We start from the raw sequence: 15,963 nt of genomic DNA, 5'->3' as shown, positions 1-15,963 counted from the left end.
ATGTAAGATAATTATGTTTCCAAAATCATTTCTTAGAGAGGTGTAAGAAGATCCCATGGCTCCTTGTGATGTCAAAGACAGCTGTCCAGCAGGCAGCTTGCATCAGGAATAGTGTGAAATGACATAATCATGTCTAAGGGTTGGCTTACCGATCGCCCTGGTAGTCCAGGCTGGCCAGCATCACCTTTCATTCCTTGACGACCCTGTAATTTTCATTAAAGCATTTTCAGAGATTATGAATTACAGAATAGATCAGTAAAATAATTGATTTGTGTAAATCAAGGCAAGCTATTTCTGTAAGATACCTGAATTAAGGAATCTGCAAGCCGACTATGTCTTACAGAATAAATCAAGATATATATATACCTCTTACCTGAAGTCATGCTGAATACTGAAATCAGAAGCATTTGTAAATGCAGATGACTGGTTGTCACTATATTTAAAACACAGGCAAGCAGACACTTGAAGGGGACACATATGCTGATAACAAAGTGACACAGACTTTTCAGTAAGAGAGACTGATATCACTGTCTTCGCAAGCAGGAAAGCAGGATAGAGTTATATGTTGTCTCCCAATGTCCCTTAATCTTTCTCAGCTGGCAAACAGATATGCTTACACTCATGAAGTGTAAAAGCTCAGACTTTTTAAAGTATCATTATTTTTCTCTAAGTCATGGTCTAAAAGACATTGCACAATGCCAGGAGACCAGGTGACAGCTTACACAGTGTGTATTGCCTTTCCTAACTATTTCCTTTCCATACACTACAGCACTGTAGTATAACTGCACAGTCTAACCCATGATGAGCTATATTTGAAAATATAATGTTTATTTTTCAGAGTGGCTTGCATGATAATCCATCATTAATAACTGTTAATGACACACAAACCCTGCAACAAAATGGCAAACCTAGACTACCAATGTGAATTGTAATTGATATAAAAAATTAAATTATGTGACTCAAAAGTGGAACTCTAACTTATTGTTACCTAATGAGAAGTTCCACTAGTGTTGGTGGCTTTATTCTTTAGAGGTTTTCAAACTGAATGAGACAGTTTCATTGTATTCCACATGTAAAAGAAATGTGTTTGGCCTTTCTTGTTTGGTACCTGTAGATCATCTTGAAGTTTCTCTTCCCAGTATATAATAAAAAAATGAAAAGCATCTACACTGGCTAATAAAATCCTTCTACTTTTTCCTTACAAAACAGAAGGTGTACCTATTATATAACTTAAACTACATTTTGTTTTCCATTTTTAAAATTACAGTAGAGACTGAGAAGGAAATGTGGTTTAAAATACAAAATGTGAGTGTGCAACTAGACACCAATTCCATAGATTTAATATTTGATTCATAGACTTCATTTTAAAAGTTCCTGATGATATTAAAATTCATGCTAATCCTACACAGGAAATATAAAGATTATATTCTTGCTTTTAGGGTGATTACATATTAAAATATGGCAAAATCAGTCAATACCTTCAGAATGTAGACAAAGGTTTACCTATGGTATCTGCTAGAAAACAACACAATCTGGTGAAACTTCATCAGTGTTAATAGAGTTACTCTGGCTTTGAAGGCATGTACATGAAATCAAAAGTAGCCTTTTGGTCAAATCTGCCTGCTGTTGCCAAGAAAGCACTCTAGGAATAAAAGGCTGTTTTGCATTCCTAGATCTAGGCATCAGTTGCCTCTCTGAACTTTCAGCTAAGGATTTAAGCTTAGTAACCAGAAGTTGGACATGTAAATCTTTGTGAAAGTCTTCAGAATAATTTTGTGTGTTTCATTTCCCTGTACATTTTGAGTCCTAGAATCTGAAGGTCTACCAACTCTACACAAAAGCTGTAAGACTAAGGAGTAGCCCAGCGTACAGTGCAACAACACTTAGAGGCTGTCCCTCCATAGGCACCCCTTAAGCACTTGTGTCATTCAGGATTGAAAATGGTACTGTATTGAAAGAGACTTTATTTCAGAAAGTGACTTGTTTCATGATGCTACTTTGTTTCAGGGAAAAATGAATGTTAGCCCAAAGCTGCCACCCTCTTCCCCAGATCCATCCCTGTGTACATCTGTGACTCCCAACACTCAGCACGGCCACTCACCGGTTCACCTGGGATTGACAGCCCGTTGGGGCCCTGTGGACCTGGGGGACCCTGAGGGCCAGGAGGACCTGTCTCACCACGAGGACCAGGTGGCCCCTTAAAGCAGAAAATTAGAACAATTAAAACAAGATTATAAATGACAACCCCTTATTAGATCTGCAACTGCAAAATGCTTTGGTGAGACACTTGAGGCGAGTCTGAAGCCTGGAGATACATTTAATAACACAGATCAACTGTGGAAACTGTTATCCAAGTGACATCCACTTTCTTAAGCTATTCTCTGATTCATTTTGGTGAACACAGGCCCTCTGTCAGTGTTAATTAGAAGTATAGCCATCTCCTCAGCAGAGCAGAGGGGATAAAGATGACCAGAGTGTGTATTAACATCCTGATGCAAGTACTTTGATTCATGATGTACAGTCAGTGCCCTTGAGGATATACATAAATATGTAGGCTGTGTAAATACAGTCTCAAATAAGCAGGCTGCACATTAATAACATACAGGCATTTTTCCAAGAAAATTTTTCATCTCCATTCTTAGCTCAGCATAGAACTAAGCATATAAATTTTTATACAGGCAAGCATCAACATTATAAAAGCTTTCCAGAAAGATACTTACAGATGATCCAGTCAAACCCCTTTCACCTCTGGGACCTTTAGCACCTGGGCCACCCTAAATTGAATATTTGAAAAGAAAATGTATTTCATACAGGGAAAGAAAGGCTCCATCACATTGGTATGTTATGAATCCTCTTTATCAAATTCTTATGCTAAAGGCTAAAGTTTTAGAGTGTATAGATCACACAGCTGAGGAGTACTATAATAAAAGAGGCATCAGGAACTCAAATAAACCACATCAGCTTCAGCCTTGCCAATTATTATTCAGTGCATGTGAAATTATTGTCATTTTTGTCTCTGTAGGTATAAAGTTCTTCAATTTATGTTCATCAAAATCTCTGGATGCCTCTTGTGGACTGCTAGACAACTTTACTGGGCTTCAGATTCTTCATGAAACATTTTTGATAGCTTCAAAGTAGAAGGACTGCTGGGCTGAGTACAACTCCCTTATATTCAAAGCAATTAGTACGAGCATATCCATTCTGCAGATCACTCTCTCTCCACATAAATAATAATAATAATAACAAAAAAATTTTACACCTCAGATCAGGCCAGAATCAGCCCATCAAACAATGAAGAGCTATTCACAGCCATCACATTTTAAATATGGGAAAAGTATTATTTTTGAAACCAGTAGAGGTGGTAGTAGCTGCCCAACTGTGTTTTAAACTAATGGTGAACAGATCACCATGAAGTTCCAGACATGTTGATAGAAATTTTCTCTCTGTCTGACCTTTGTTTCATAAAACCACAAATCAACACAAAATTAATTCTATTAATTTAAAAATGAAAAAATCTGTCCATTATGAATAGTTCCTTACAGCTGGTCCAGGGGGTCCTGGAGGTCCCACGCTGTCTTGAGTACAGGTACAAGCATTGGGAAGAGCTGGGCATTTTGCTTCATCTCTCTGAAAATTCAATCACACCTATTACTGTCCTTTTAAAGAAAAGTACTTGGGGGCAGCATAATTTTCTAAGACAATAACAGCAAAATTCTTTATTATCATGTTTTCCCATAAAAGTGAAACTCACAGTTATACAGTGTTTCCAAATGTTTCTACAGGATCTTTCATATTTCTAGAAAATTTTGTCTGCAAGCAATATGAGAGACTAATAGAAACACGGGCAAAATCAAATACATCTGCAATTTCTGTTATTCTAATATTTATATCCATTAGACAATTGCCTTACACTGACAAAGTACAAAATAACCATATTTGAATGCCAATCTAAAACCATATTGAATAAAAAAAAATAATTACATATAACTGAAGTACAAGATAAAACTGACATTTTTCCACAGTTTTAAGGGACTAAATTATAATGCACTACAATCTTTCTCCCTCAGACACAAAACTTGGAAATGCAGTGCTGCTCACCGGCTGTTCTGACAGCTGTGATTTAGATGTGTTGTCAGGATGAGGCTAATATTGATGCTGTTGCATTTGCTATTAATAAAGATTTTCTGAACAGCCTCTGGTTTATTTATACTTACCATAGAAGGAAGATCACAGCATCTGTCTCTGCTCGTCCAAACTGGACTGCATACAATGTCAAAATTCTGGATTTCTAGCTGTAAAAGAAAGCAGGATTCTTGAAAGGTACCAGAAATGTTAATTACAAAACGTAGTGGCATTACAATTAAAATGACTCCTCAGAAAATATATTTCTAGTGTGGTTAACATCATTTAGACTTTCACTTCATTTTTTTGACTGCCAGAAAAAAGATTTTAAAATAATAAAAAAATTAAAATCGAGCCTACATAATACTGCAATAACTTGAAGCACTGATGCTTGCTTTTGTTCTGTGGGCAAAAGATAACTAGATAAAATAACCCAAGAAATATTTTTGAATACTTAATGAATAATACCAAATAACCTCTACATCAACTGAGTGCCTATGGACTTCAACATGAAGTCTGGCTGAAAAACTGTTGGACCAGCTCAAAGGACTGTACTGATTCAAATTCCTGTATGGAACTTTCCTCTGACAGTAGTAGGGAAAAGTAATATTTACCTATTAAGTATAGTTAATCCATCAAACTAGCTGATGTTACCCTCAAAGCATTAAGTCACCCTGTTCATCAAAGTTTGTCCTTAAGAAAGATTTAAAGATTTCCAGTGATACAGAATGCACAGTAAATGGTTCCAATGAGTAACTACTCTCTCTATTAAAATAAAAACATTTCCACTATTGTTTGAAACAACCTGACTGCAATTTTCAGATATTAGATTTTTTTCCTTGCAGTTCTGGTAGAAAGAGAAGTTATTGAGACCAAAATTACCCTGTTAGGGTAATTCAATCTTGCTGAAAGCTTTGGGTGCAATACTGGTTTCTTAGTAATTCTGTCTCTAATTTCTTTCCTCAGAAAATTTCAAGGGTTTACATTAATGAATGGATTAATTTATTTTGCTTACTGTGGCTGATCTCCGGTCACCTTTCAGAAGTTTCCCAAGTATTTCATAGCCATCAGTGGTGATGTTCCCAGCCTCCTTAATTGGCTTTTCCAGAATTTCACTGCAGTCAATGTAAATCTTAACATTCGATGAAGTTACAACAATGTGGACCTGAAAAACAGTTGAACTTAATATTTAGAAAAGGCACATAGGTGTACTTACTTCATACATTAACAGTATTTGACTGTTTAGGTAATATTCTTAAATTTTTTTTCTTAGTAATCCTGCTTTACTTTCAACTGGTGTAAAAATTCAAAATCAAGGAAAAACTATTACATTATTAACCTCTTTAAAATGTGTTGGAGGTCAATAAGATGAAAACACAAGCACAGCTATGAAGTACTATTTAAGATAAGAGTTGAACTACAACAGTCTATTTGAAAAAGCTTGCATGAAAATTGCTTTGTGTCAAAAAAAAAAAAAGTAAAAAATAAAAAGAATTTGAGATGAAATTAATATAAGCTCTCCTTGTCCTTTTCTGGCAGCTGGGACCACACAAGAGGTTTATGAGTCTGTGGCTGCCACTGGCTAATAGACTCTGTCTGTAGTTCAGAGAGCAAATTGTTTCAGATCCAAAGATCCAGGGTTCAGTTTCCACAGATGATTCAACCAGAGGAATTAGTTGCATTGAGATACAGGAAGTAAGCAGAGAAGCCTGCCCAGAAAAAGAGAAAACAATGGAAGACACAAGAGAGAAATTTCCATGAGAGACATTTGGCTACAAAAGCACATGCCTAAATTAGGGAAAAGGGGGAAGAGATTAATTATGAGAAATAAGGGAAACTTGTGAGGGAGAAAAGAATGACTGTTAACAAAGGGAGAACAAATTTACCAGGAGAAGAGAATGAAGTGTTTGAGGAAAACACAGTAAACCTTAAACAGAACAACAGACAAAATGGAAAAATGAATGGTTACTATTCTAAAAATTCATAGTACGTATGATGAATATTATGCAAGTGAAATTCCTATGTATTTATGAAAACAAGACATCCAGCACCCTCCAAGAAAGCAAATGGTCTGACATTTTCGTAAATCTAATATGCAGCCGATGCCTCCATCATCTTAAGGCAACAGAAAAGTTTCAGTGGGCCTTTATAACTTACTGCATATACTGTATAAACAACAGTATAATAGCTATGCAACTGTTAAAATATCAACACAGTAAGATCAGCAGTAAAGAATCTTTGAAGTATGTATTTATGTTTTAAAGCTGTTATCACAGTATATAACCCTTCAGAGACATATTGCTATCTTATGACTGCTTAAAATATTGGCATGAAGTTGAAACAGAGATTCCCTTAAATGTCCTGAGTCAACAAGTGCCTGAACAATCTCTTGAGAATGTCTTCTTTTTTTCCATATCAAATATTTTCCTATGCAGAGTCATCTCCAAGGCATCAGCATAGCTTATCTGAAACTCTTTAAACATGATGGTTTATGCTTTATATTATTGGTATTAAGACTTTTGAAACTGCCTTAACGTTGAAATCTGAAATTCGGTCAGCATCAGTTTAACTCTCAGTGCAGAGTATACAAGTGGATTTTAATTAATGATCCCAGCTTATTGACAAAATAAAAAAATAATAGAAACATAACTGTGTCCAAAGTATATTTTAGTATTACATACCAAGCTTCACACAGAATGAAATAAGCACCAAGCCAAAACTAAACTCATTATCATTACATATAATATACTCAGTCAGTTGATTGTATGACTAAATTTTACAGGTTAACTAATACATCAAACAGTTTAAATTCACAGTAGATGTAATTTATGAATTCTGAAAGCTACCTAACATGCATGTCCTTTTCCTGGAATGTTAATTATTTGTCACAAATTAAATAAACCGAATGACATCCACATAACAAATGGATTTTGCACACAAAACTTAGGACAAGGTATTCTACATCAGAATGCTGATAGCAGGATGCTATCTATTCAAAGAAGTGACCATAGTAGTCAAAAAAAGTAGGGCTCCCCAAAATCCTTGACTCTGCTTCTTTAATTCCAGCTCTGAATTCCAGCCTAAATCTCATGGCCCAAGCATAAATCTGAGAAAATGATGCATCTAGGGGTTATAGTAAATATAACATCTCTGCATTCAATCCTGCTATATTATGTTTCCAACAAAACATTAAGAGAGTCATTCTCCTCCATTTCTAACACATCACCATAAAACATCAGTTCTGACCACAGCCTGAAGACACTGAGGTTTTAAGAATTAAAATATACTTTACTCTGTCTGTCTGTACCCATTGGAAGATAAGTTTGATGGTGCTCTGATCTACTGCTAAATGAACAACATCAATAAGCTAAGACAGTTATCATCCCATAAGAACATCAGAAAGACATCCACTCATTATTGAATCTCCTGTGGTAAACTACTGCAAAATTGTGATTTAAAAGGAAGACTAGAATGGTAAGAATAAGAAAGTAGAGCTTGTCTGCATCTCCAAAACTTTCAGTTATGAATTTAGTTACTGTCTCAGGCAGTCAGGGTTTTTCCTATGGGACTTGCCAGGTTCAACAGCTTTCACCATAGCTGTGCTACGCAAAGTATTCAAGTATGCCAAAGTAAATTTCCCTGCACATTAGGTGTAGTTAACTCTGCTTCAGTGAGTGAGTGCTTCAGTAAATCATCAAATGAAAACCTCGAAAGTGCTTGATATTTTGGAAAAATATCTTCTTGAATTCTAAAGGTTTGTCATTTCTTTGAAACTGGGTGGCAGGAGAAACTGCAAAGGTACCTTTTGAAATGCGTTACTCTCACTTTCTTCCCTGGATCCAGATGAAACTACAGCTATCCTTCATTAGGAACTAATCAACATGGCTGATATATAATGTTTTTCTAGCACATGAACTGGGGAATCTCATAACAACCTATTTCATATAGCAATTTCAGCAATCATCATGGAAAGAATGACCAGTTAGTTACATAGTGAAAAATCCCAAATATATCTCTTTAAATCAAAGCTACTCCAATTAATTTAAATACTATCAAAATCTGAACTTCTGTTTCCTTCCTGGATAAAAGATAAGAGGAATGACACAGTGCACTTAATAACTGATACATGGTTCATTTTTTGCTTGAAAGAGGCTCATAAGGAAGAATTCATAGTGCCAGAACTTTCATATAATTTGCAAATGTCTGTTACTCCTGTTTGCCCCTGTACTCAGCGTTGGTGAGGCCACACCTCGAGTCCTGTGTCCAGTTCTGGGCCCCTCAGTTCAGGAAGGATATCGAGGTCCTAGAGGAGGTCCAACGGAGGGCAACCAGGCTGGTGAAAGGACTCGAGCACAGATCCTATGAGGAGAGGCTGAGGGAGCTGGGGCTGTTCAGCCTGGAGAAGAGGAGGCTCAGAGGAGACCTCATCACTCTCTACAACTCCCTGAAAGGAGAGTGTAGCCAGGGGGGGATTGGTCTCTTTTCCCAGATGACTTTCAACAAGACAAGAGGGCATGGTCTTAAGTTGTGCCAGGGGAAGTTTAGGTTAGATATTAGAAAGAATTTCATTACAGAGAGGGTGATCAAGCATTGGAATGGGCTGCCCAGGGAAGTGGTGGACTCTCCATCCCTGGAGATATTTAAAAAGAGACTGGATGTGGCACTCAGTGCCATGGTCTAGCAACCGCAGTGGTGGATCAAGGGTTGGACTTGATGATCTCTGAGGTCCCTTCCAACCCAGCCAATTCTATGATTCTATGATTCTATGAATACCATTTGGCCTCTCAGGATTCCTTCCTGTTCATATGAATGAGCATATTTAACTATTAAAATAATACAAAATGCTGGATTTTTATTTCCCCTGCAACTGTTTTTCACCATCAAGTTCTTCATGACTTGGCTTTGCAAACGAAGATTTAAGACATCAAGTTCAATAAACAGTTACACATAACTGATAGTGTTGCTAGGTTTGTAGGTTGTTGCAAGGAAAATATAACTCTGAATCTCAATTAAATAAGCTACATAAAACAGTGTGCTGGCAGTAGAGCATGGAGAGAGCTCCACACTACTAGGCTGGAGAAGGTAGCTTCAATTCTCACACCAATACCCAAACTGAAGCATGCTATATGCTGCTTTGTGTTTTATCAGCATTTCTTGGTGATGACTCAATTTTTATACCAAAACAATATCTATCCTACCCCTTAATGACAGTTTTTCTCACTCCTGTAGATGAACACGTCCTTAAAATTCAGTTGTCCCACTAAGCTAACAAAACCAAAGCAAGGTAAAAAGCAAGATGCCAAGGACAAAAGAGAAGCTGCCTAATACAGGTGTGATGCAAACCTACTTATCCGTCACAAAGCCAGTGACATTAAACAAATTATAAACACAAGAACAGCCGATGTGACATAAAGCAGTTCAGAAATTTATACTCTGTCAAATTCTGAGGAAACCAAGTTCTTTTATAGTACTATGTGATTATTTTAGTCATCTGTGTTTTAAATAGATGAAGTCAAAAGAAGTAAAGCTGGCACCAGCTAGCTCGCCCTGCTTCCAGCCTAGCAGAGCTGGGTTGACAACGTGGGCTCCAGTATCAGCAAGCTGACAGAAGCAACCTCTTATCTATACCTCAAAGGAGTGCTGGTAGTGACCAGTCATACAGGAGAGGGTATCAGAAAGAAAACAAATGTTGTACTCCAGCCATATTTAGTCATAAGAAGAAAAGTAAACTAAACAAAAACATAAGAATGTACGTTTTAGATGACCAAAACTGTTGCAATTGCCTCTCTCTTTCTCTAAGCATATATGCTTAGCACCACAGGAAAGTATCTTCTGAATTCAGTTTTAGACACTTACATAGCCTGAGTGAGATACCAGGGGCATGAGATACCAGGGGCAATGAAGCCCAGCAATATCAAGTTTTCATTGCTTGGTGAATCAAAGAAGAAAAGGAAACACAAAACTATCACAACTGAGATGCAGTAACAAGCAAGGATTTCACTAGCCATTTTGACAATTCAAAAAACATGAGTTTCATTCTAAATCACAAACAGGTTTTATGATCTTTCTTGGGGTCTCTGTCATTATTGTTGCTACTTTGGTTAATATTATTTTGCAATATTTAGGAATATTTTAGGCTGAGTGAATTTAATCCAAAAACATACCAATACATACACATACGAAATATATATGTATTCATGTATTATGTTTGTTAAACATATGAATCTTATTCAATATGCTATTCACCTCCCAAAACTGGTTTACTGCTTTCCTCCATAAGCCAATAACTTTTTATTTTCTGAGGCTACATCTTCTCTGAAAAATTCCAAATCACTATACTGCCCACAATTTTTTCTCACCACAACTTCTTTTCCTTTTTTTTTTTTTTTTTCTTTCCTGTTTACCTTTTCTTCTTTTTCTATCAAGTGCCAGCAATCAGGCTATGATGTCTTGTTCAGAGATATCCCTCCACTAACACAATCATGACAAATTCTTGACAAGATCTTGAAAAATCTCTTACATTTGTTCAAAGAAAGCCTTTAACTCAATTTTAAAAAAATAAAAAATAAAAGAAACGCTAATAACTTCAGAACTCTTCTTTTACATGGTGTCGACTTACACTACTATACAAAGATTGCATACAACTGACAGTGGCTTCTGCCTGCTTGTCTTTTGTTTCACATAACAGCACTTCACAAAGCAAAATTTATAATTTAAATTCTTTACCTTGTGGAAGCTTCCATAAAAGATTTTCTTTACTTCATCATTATCAAAAGTTACAGTTTGAACCTCTCCTCTTGTATCCTTGTTAAAGAATGACATCACTTTGCTGGCAGCTGCAGTAAATCAAAATAATACATTTAATTTCATATATTATATTGACTCAACCATCCTAAGATACACTTCTAAGTAAAATGTAGTATATCATTCCAATGGGTAAAGACAGATTGTAGATGGTCTTACTGACTGATGAGTACATAGATGTGTACTCCTTTGGTTTTAGAGATAATACCAAAGTAGAAGTGTAGATGAGCTAAATTTTTCTTTGTGGAAAAAAAAAATGTACAAAGTAAAAAAATTAAAAAACTTTTAAAAATAAACATATATAATCCTTTTAGCATATTGGAATGCTTTGGTTTGGGAAATATTTAGGAAGAATGCATGCAAAGTAACATAATACATAAATTATTTGCACAATAAGCAAAATCATCCTTACGATCAAGCACAACTCCAACTTGTGGTTTGTAATCTCTGTCTGTAATCTGCCAAATTGCAAAAGGCTCATTAGGGGACTCAGGCAGAAGACGGAACAGCAGAATGATAGTGTATGCCTGTGGCAATCCCTCTGGGTGAATCTCCCTGTTAAGAAAATATGAGGACACTTTTTCACATGGAAACACATAAGGAAAATAAGATCTTCATTATTTGCTCTTTTTCAAAGAAAAGACATGAGAGTAACAGGGAGAGCACAGTGATTAATAGAACTGAGAATTTTAACTACTTTCTCAATTAGAAAAGGAGTTTGTGATTTGTTAAGATGAACTCACTGCCTCTCCAGGCACCATGGCTATAGAGAAAGCCAGAATATGACCAAAACCTCTTGGAAATGTATTTCTGTGGTAACATTCTGTGTAAACTACACATATTTTTAATTCCTTGATGATAAATACATAGAATAAAGCTATACCTTAGAACTCTATCTTTTTTTCAGCTGGACTCAGGGAACAGAAAACAGCATTGAAGCATTGCTGCCCTCCAGGCACAGATACAATGAAGGATGTATTTAATGTATTCCCTGCAATTGGTGGTGTATTTGGGTTCTACCTCATTCATCTGTGGCTTAGCTTTAGATTTGTGATGTTCCTACTGTTAGACATTTAAAAAAGCCACACATCCAAAAGCAAATAAAAATGTGCATTAAATAGCCTCCAGCATTTTCTGAAGAGAGAGGGAGGAAATGCAGGAAGGACCTGTTAGAAAGTAGGAAGCTTCTGCTTCTTTTTAACCATTATAAAGGAAAAGAGAAGGGATTTGGCTTCATAAACATAGAAACCTTAAAATGAAGAGACAAGGGAGAGGCAAAGTTTATGTATCCATACAATTATGGACACTGCAATATAGCACAACACCTCACACAGCACAGTGCAGGGAAGGAAATATTTAAGTAGGTCTTACACCATACAATACCATAAATTGGATATCAAGTTATCTCAGATATGGAAACAACTATGCCATCAGAATCAGGATATTTTTATTGCTTTGCTGACTCACTCTAAAGTGAGTTTTATTTTCTGGCTTCTTATGGAAAGTAAGTGCCCAGAACAGTCTACTCCATTCCTAGTGCAAAGCTACTTTACCTCTTACAGGAAACAACAGACTACATATCACAACATTCTAAATAAATAAATAAATAAATAGGATGCCTATCTTTTTATGATCTTATTTTGCAATATGTAAATTGAATCTTAACTAGAGAGTTGCAAAACAAGATCTTAGTGACTAGGATTATCTGTACTTCCCTAGATCACAAAAATTCTCTCTGTCAGAGATCTGTCACCCTCATAGCTATAATGGAATTCCAATGAACACAAAAAGTCCTCAAGCCCTCTTGTGATAAAGTAGTGATCTGAGAAGGCTAGCAAAAAGAAATTATTTCTTCATATAACTTATCTCCTGTGTCTGTGATCTGATCTTTAAATAGTCTGGCAGGATTGCAGGAGATTTCAAAGACTTCAATGAAAAGAAGATTAAATTTCCTTAAATTTAATAGGAACAATGAGCTATCTATCTCTAGTAATCTCTTCTGACTCAGAAGGACTTTTTTGAACTTTACTTAAATAGATGCCAAATGAACAAATGTAAAAAAACCCCAAGATGTCCTGTTCTCCACTTAGCAAAACTAACTGCTAAATAAGGGGTTATTTTTTTGTTTTGGTGAGGGTTTTGTGAAAAAAATGTTGGAAAAAATGACTTTATATTATCCACCAATAACCAGTCTCTAAGACCTCAGGCCCTTGCAAAATCCACTGCATTTGCCAAAGACAGCATTTCCAGTAGAGAATATATCCCAAGTCAATGGCATCAGCATGCTGCCTACTGCAGTATGAATGATGCCCCTGCAAAAAGTGGTGCTTATCCCTCCATATTGAAACCACTTCCTTCTGGAAACACAGAGCTTTTTATAGTAAGAGGGCTGTTGTTCAACTGCCTCAGGACAAACTGTGTGTTCAGCAACTTGAGTGTTTAAGAAGTATAATGTCCAGAAAAAGAACAATAAGCAACTGGATTAATAATGAACAGGTCACAAGAGAATGCATATAGATGTTCTGTGGAATAAATTTCTTGGAGCTCAAGAAAAAGAAAACCAAATTAATGCATCTTCCATAAGATACTAATGTTGTCATCTGTAAACTCTTATTATTCTTCTTCACCTGCTTGCCTGAAACAGGAGCCTTTCAGGTTGACTTACCGTATTGGCTGGCTGATAAGGGCATTTTTGTGGAGTCTATATGATACATAGCTTGGGAAAGAGCCTGATTCCAGTGAAACACCTTGTACAGAAGCAAAATGCTTCTCTGTTAGATTATATGATTCCAGCATCTTGAAACCTTTAAATCCAGAGAGAAAATGAAGAATAAAAATACTGTAGAGCTGTAAAAGACACAAATGAACCTATGCCAAAATGGCAGGCAGTTACTTACCAGGTGAAGTGTATCCCTCCAAATAAATAAGAGGACAAGCTAAAAGAAAAGAAACAACATACAGCTTAAAACTATAAAATCTAACAGGATAGGAACACCTACATACTTCAGAAAGTTTTATCACCAAAAAGTTTGTGCTATTATCAATTAATAAGCAACTTTTGTTACATTTGTCATACTATGCACTGATCTGTGGTAGATGCACTGTTAAAATCCTTGTTACTTTTAGTGGGATATTTCTGTTGCGACAATTTATACGGAATAACAAATGAATGCCCCCAAATATTTTAAGAGTCTAATTCATAAGAAGAAAGAAGCACAATGACACAGTCTTTCCATTAATATTTGAGGCATGAGTCAGGCTGTATAATAGCTGTCAGATGCACAAGGAAAAACTGCAGATTTATGTGGCTTCTCAGGAGCCAGGGGATGAGGCAGTTAGGGAGTATACAGTTGCACATGACAAGCCTGAGAATTTTTGGTTTTGCCATAGAAGGTTTTCACTTGAGTAAACAACTGAACTTTATTTAGGTAATTTTAAAACAGAATCATACAGTATAGTTACACCTCTTTACCACCCCTAGGCCAGTGGTAAAAAAGAGGCTTATTGTGGTCCTCAGTTCCCATTAGTCATCATTCTACTCCTTCTAAAAGAGGTAAGTGAATCTAACTCTTTTTGTTATGCCAGGACTTTAGAAATGTACAACTAAATTACATAAAATACAATACTGACTTCAAAATTTTTAAAAAGTAACAAACTTGCTCCTTCGAACTACATTCCATTATTAGGAAACCTAACTTTTATATATAAATGTTTCTTTTGGTGTGCCTGAAATGGGGGGGAGCAACTGTAGGTACATATAAACAATTGTATTCATTTTAGAAAAGAGAAAACAGTGTCTTATACTTACTTGAGGTAGCTGTCTCACACACAAAGGTGACGAGGTTGTCTTGAATCTTTTCAAAGGCATCGAAGTCATCAACAATAAATACATGGCGCTCACTGGGCTTGCTGGCAATCTTGGCCAGCTCATTGTAATCTACATCAGCCACACCAACCACAAAGACACTGAAGCCTGTAAAAACACCACTTGTTACTTAAAATGAAACAAACATACATTGCCATTTTTCAGGTAAATCACAAATCATCTCTGTCATTGATTTCTCAGGTTCTATTTAGTCTTTACCTGTCCTTCATTGTGAGCATGTACTGTGGACATCCTTTCACCCTATCAAAGCACAGGGGGGATTAAACTGATTTTTGCACCTTTCTTTCAATACTTCCTCCTATGTCCTGCATTGATTTTAGTTGGGCATTATCCAGGCTCACATAGGCTTGGCTATAGTCTCCTCATTCTTTCATTAAAAAATCATAGAATCATAGAATGCCAAGTTGGAAGAGACCTCAAAGATCATCTGGTCCAATCCTTCATATCATTGTTTATGTGAGATGTCACAGCACCCAGTCAAGCTGAGACTTAAAAGTGAAGGAAAACACAACTTCCCCTGGCAGACCATTCCCATGTCTGACTGTCCTAATAGTGAAAAAATTTCCTCTTGTGTTCAATACTATGTACAGCACATTTAATAAAAGGTAAAATCCTCTTAGTTCTATAGTATCTAAATCTGTTCTTGTGTCCAAGGTATCTGTGCAGACTGTTACCCAGTTGTCACTGAAACCCCCTGCATTACATACTTCTGTCTCTTTTTCACTTTCTTAGGGTGGTATTCATCTCACCAGTCTTTACTTTCCAAGTCAGCAAAAAGTTTAAGCTATCTGTCTAGTCTCTCTCTGTAATCAGCACACAGACATGTCACTGCACAATTCATCACTATACAGAAAAAAATCTTTGACAAAATTTTATTGACAAGGAAGTGCACAGACACTTCAAATTCTGGCTGGAGGCTGAAAGTAGAATTCATATTTATTGCAAATTATAAAGCAAAAAAAAAAAAAATTTGAATTTTAATTTTTAAAAAAGAAGATAATTATTCCTCTGTAGCAAAATGTGGTAAAGTTTTGGCCGAAATACCCCGTCTGGCTTTGAGCATGACATTTAATATGCAAAAAGATCAAAGTAAGTAGAGTGGAGAGTGAAAATGATAAGAGGTTTGGAAAATGTGACCAACAGGATGCTGA

At 36.1% G+C, this 15,963-nt stretch overlaps 1 protein-coding gene across 6 annotated transcripts in view; it reads right to left on the bottom strand.

The window, feature by feature from the left end:
* The window catches only part of COL12A1 (collagen type XII alpha 1 chain), a 99,674-nt gene that overhangs the window by 18,012 nt on the left and 65,699 nt on the right, over positions 1 to 15,963 (bottom strand). For all 6 annotated transcript variants that reach the window (XM_071741541.1, XM_071741540.1, XM_071741539.1 and 3 more), the window contains 11 exons: positions 14,735 to 14,899; positions 13,824 to 13,862; positions 13,592 to 13,730; positions 11,339 to 11,481; positions 10,849 to 10,958; positions 5,138 to 5,287; positions 4,215 to 4,292; positions 3,541 to 3,627; positions 2,721 to 2,774; positions 2,102 to 2,197; positions 150 to 203 (listed from right to left, as the gene is read on the bottom strand). In XM_071741541.1, coding sequence (XP_071597642.1) covers positions 150 to 203; positions 2,102 to 2,197; positions 2,721 to 2,774; positions 3,541 to 3,627; positions 4,215 to 4,292; positions 5,138 to 5,287; positions 10,849 to 10,958; positions 11,339 to 11,481; positions 13,592 to 13,730; positions 13,824 to 13,862; positions 14,735 to 14,899 — 1,115 coding nt within the window. The remainder of the gene's footprint in view (positions 1 to 149; positions 204 to 2,101; positions 2,198 to 2,720; positions 2,775 to 3,540; positions 3,628 to 4,214; positions 4,293 to 5,137; positions 5,288 to 10,848; positions 10,959 to 11,338; positions 11,482 to 13,591; positions 13,731 to 13,823; positions 13,863 to 14,734; positions 14,900 to 15,963) is intronic.

This window comes from Heliangelus exortis, chromosome 3 (assembly GCF_036169615.1).
Source record: "Heliangelus exortis chromosome 3, bHelExo1.hap1, whole genome shotgun sequence".
Lineage (NCBI taxonomy): Eukaryota > Metazoa > Chordata > Aves > Apodiformes > Trochilidae > Heliangelus > Heliangelus exortis.
The sequence above is the reverse complement of the archived record's forward strand: the minus strand, read 5'-3'. Positions and strand labels throughout refer to the sequence as shown.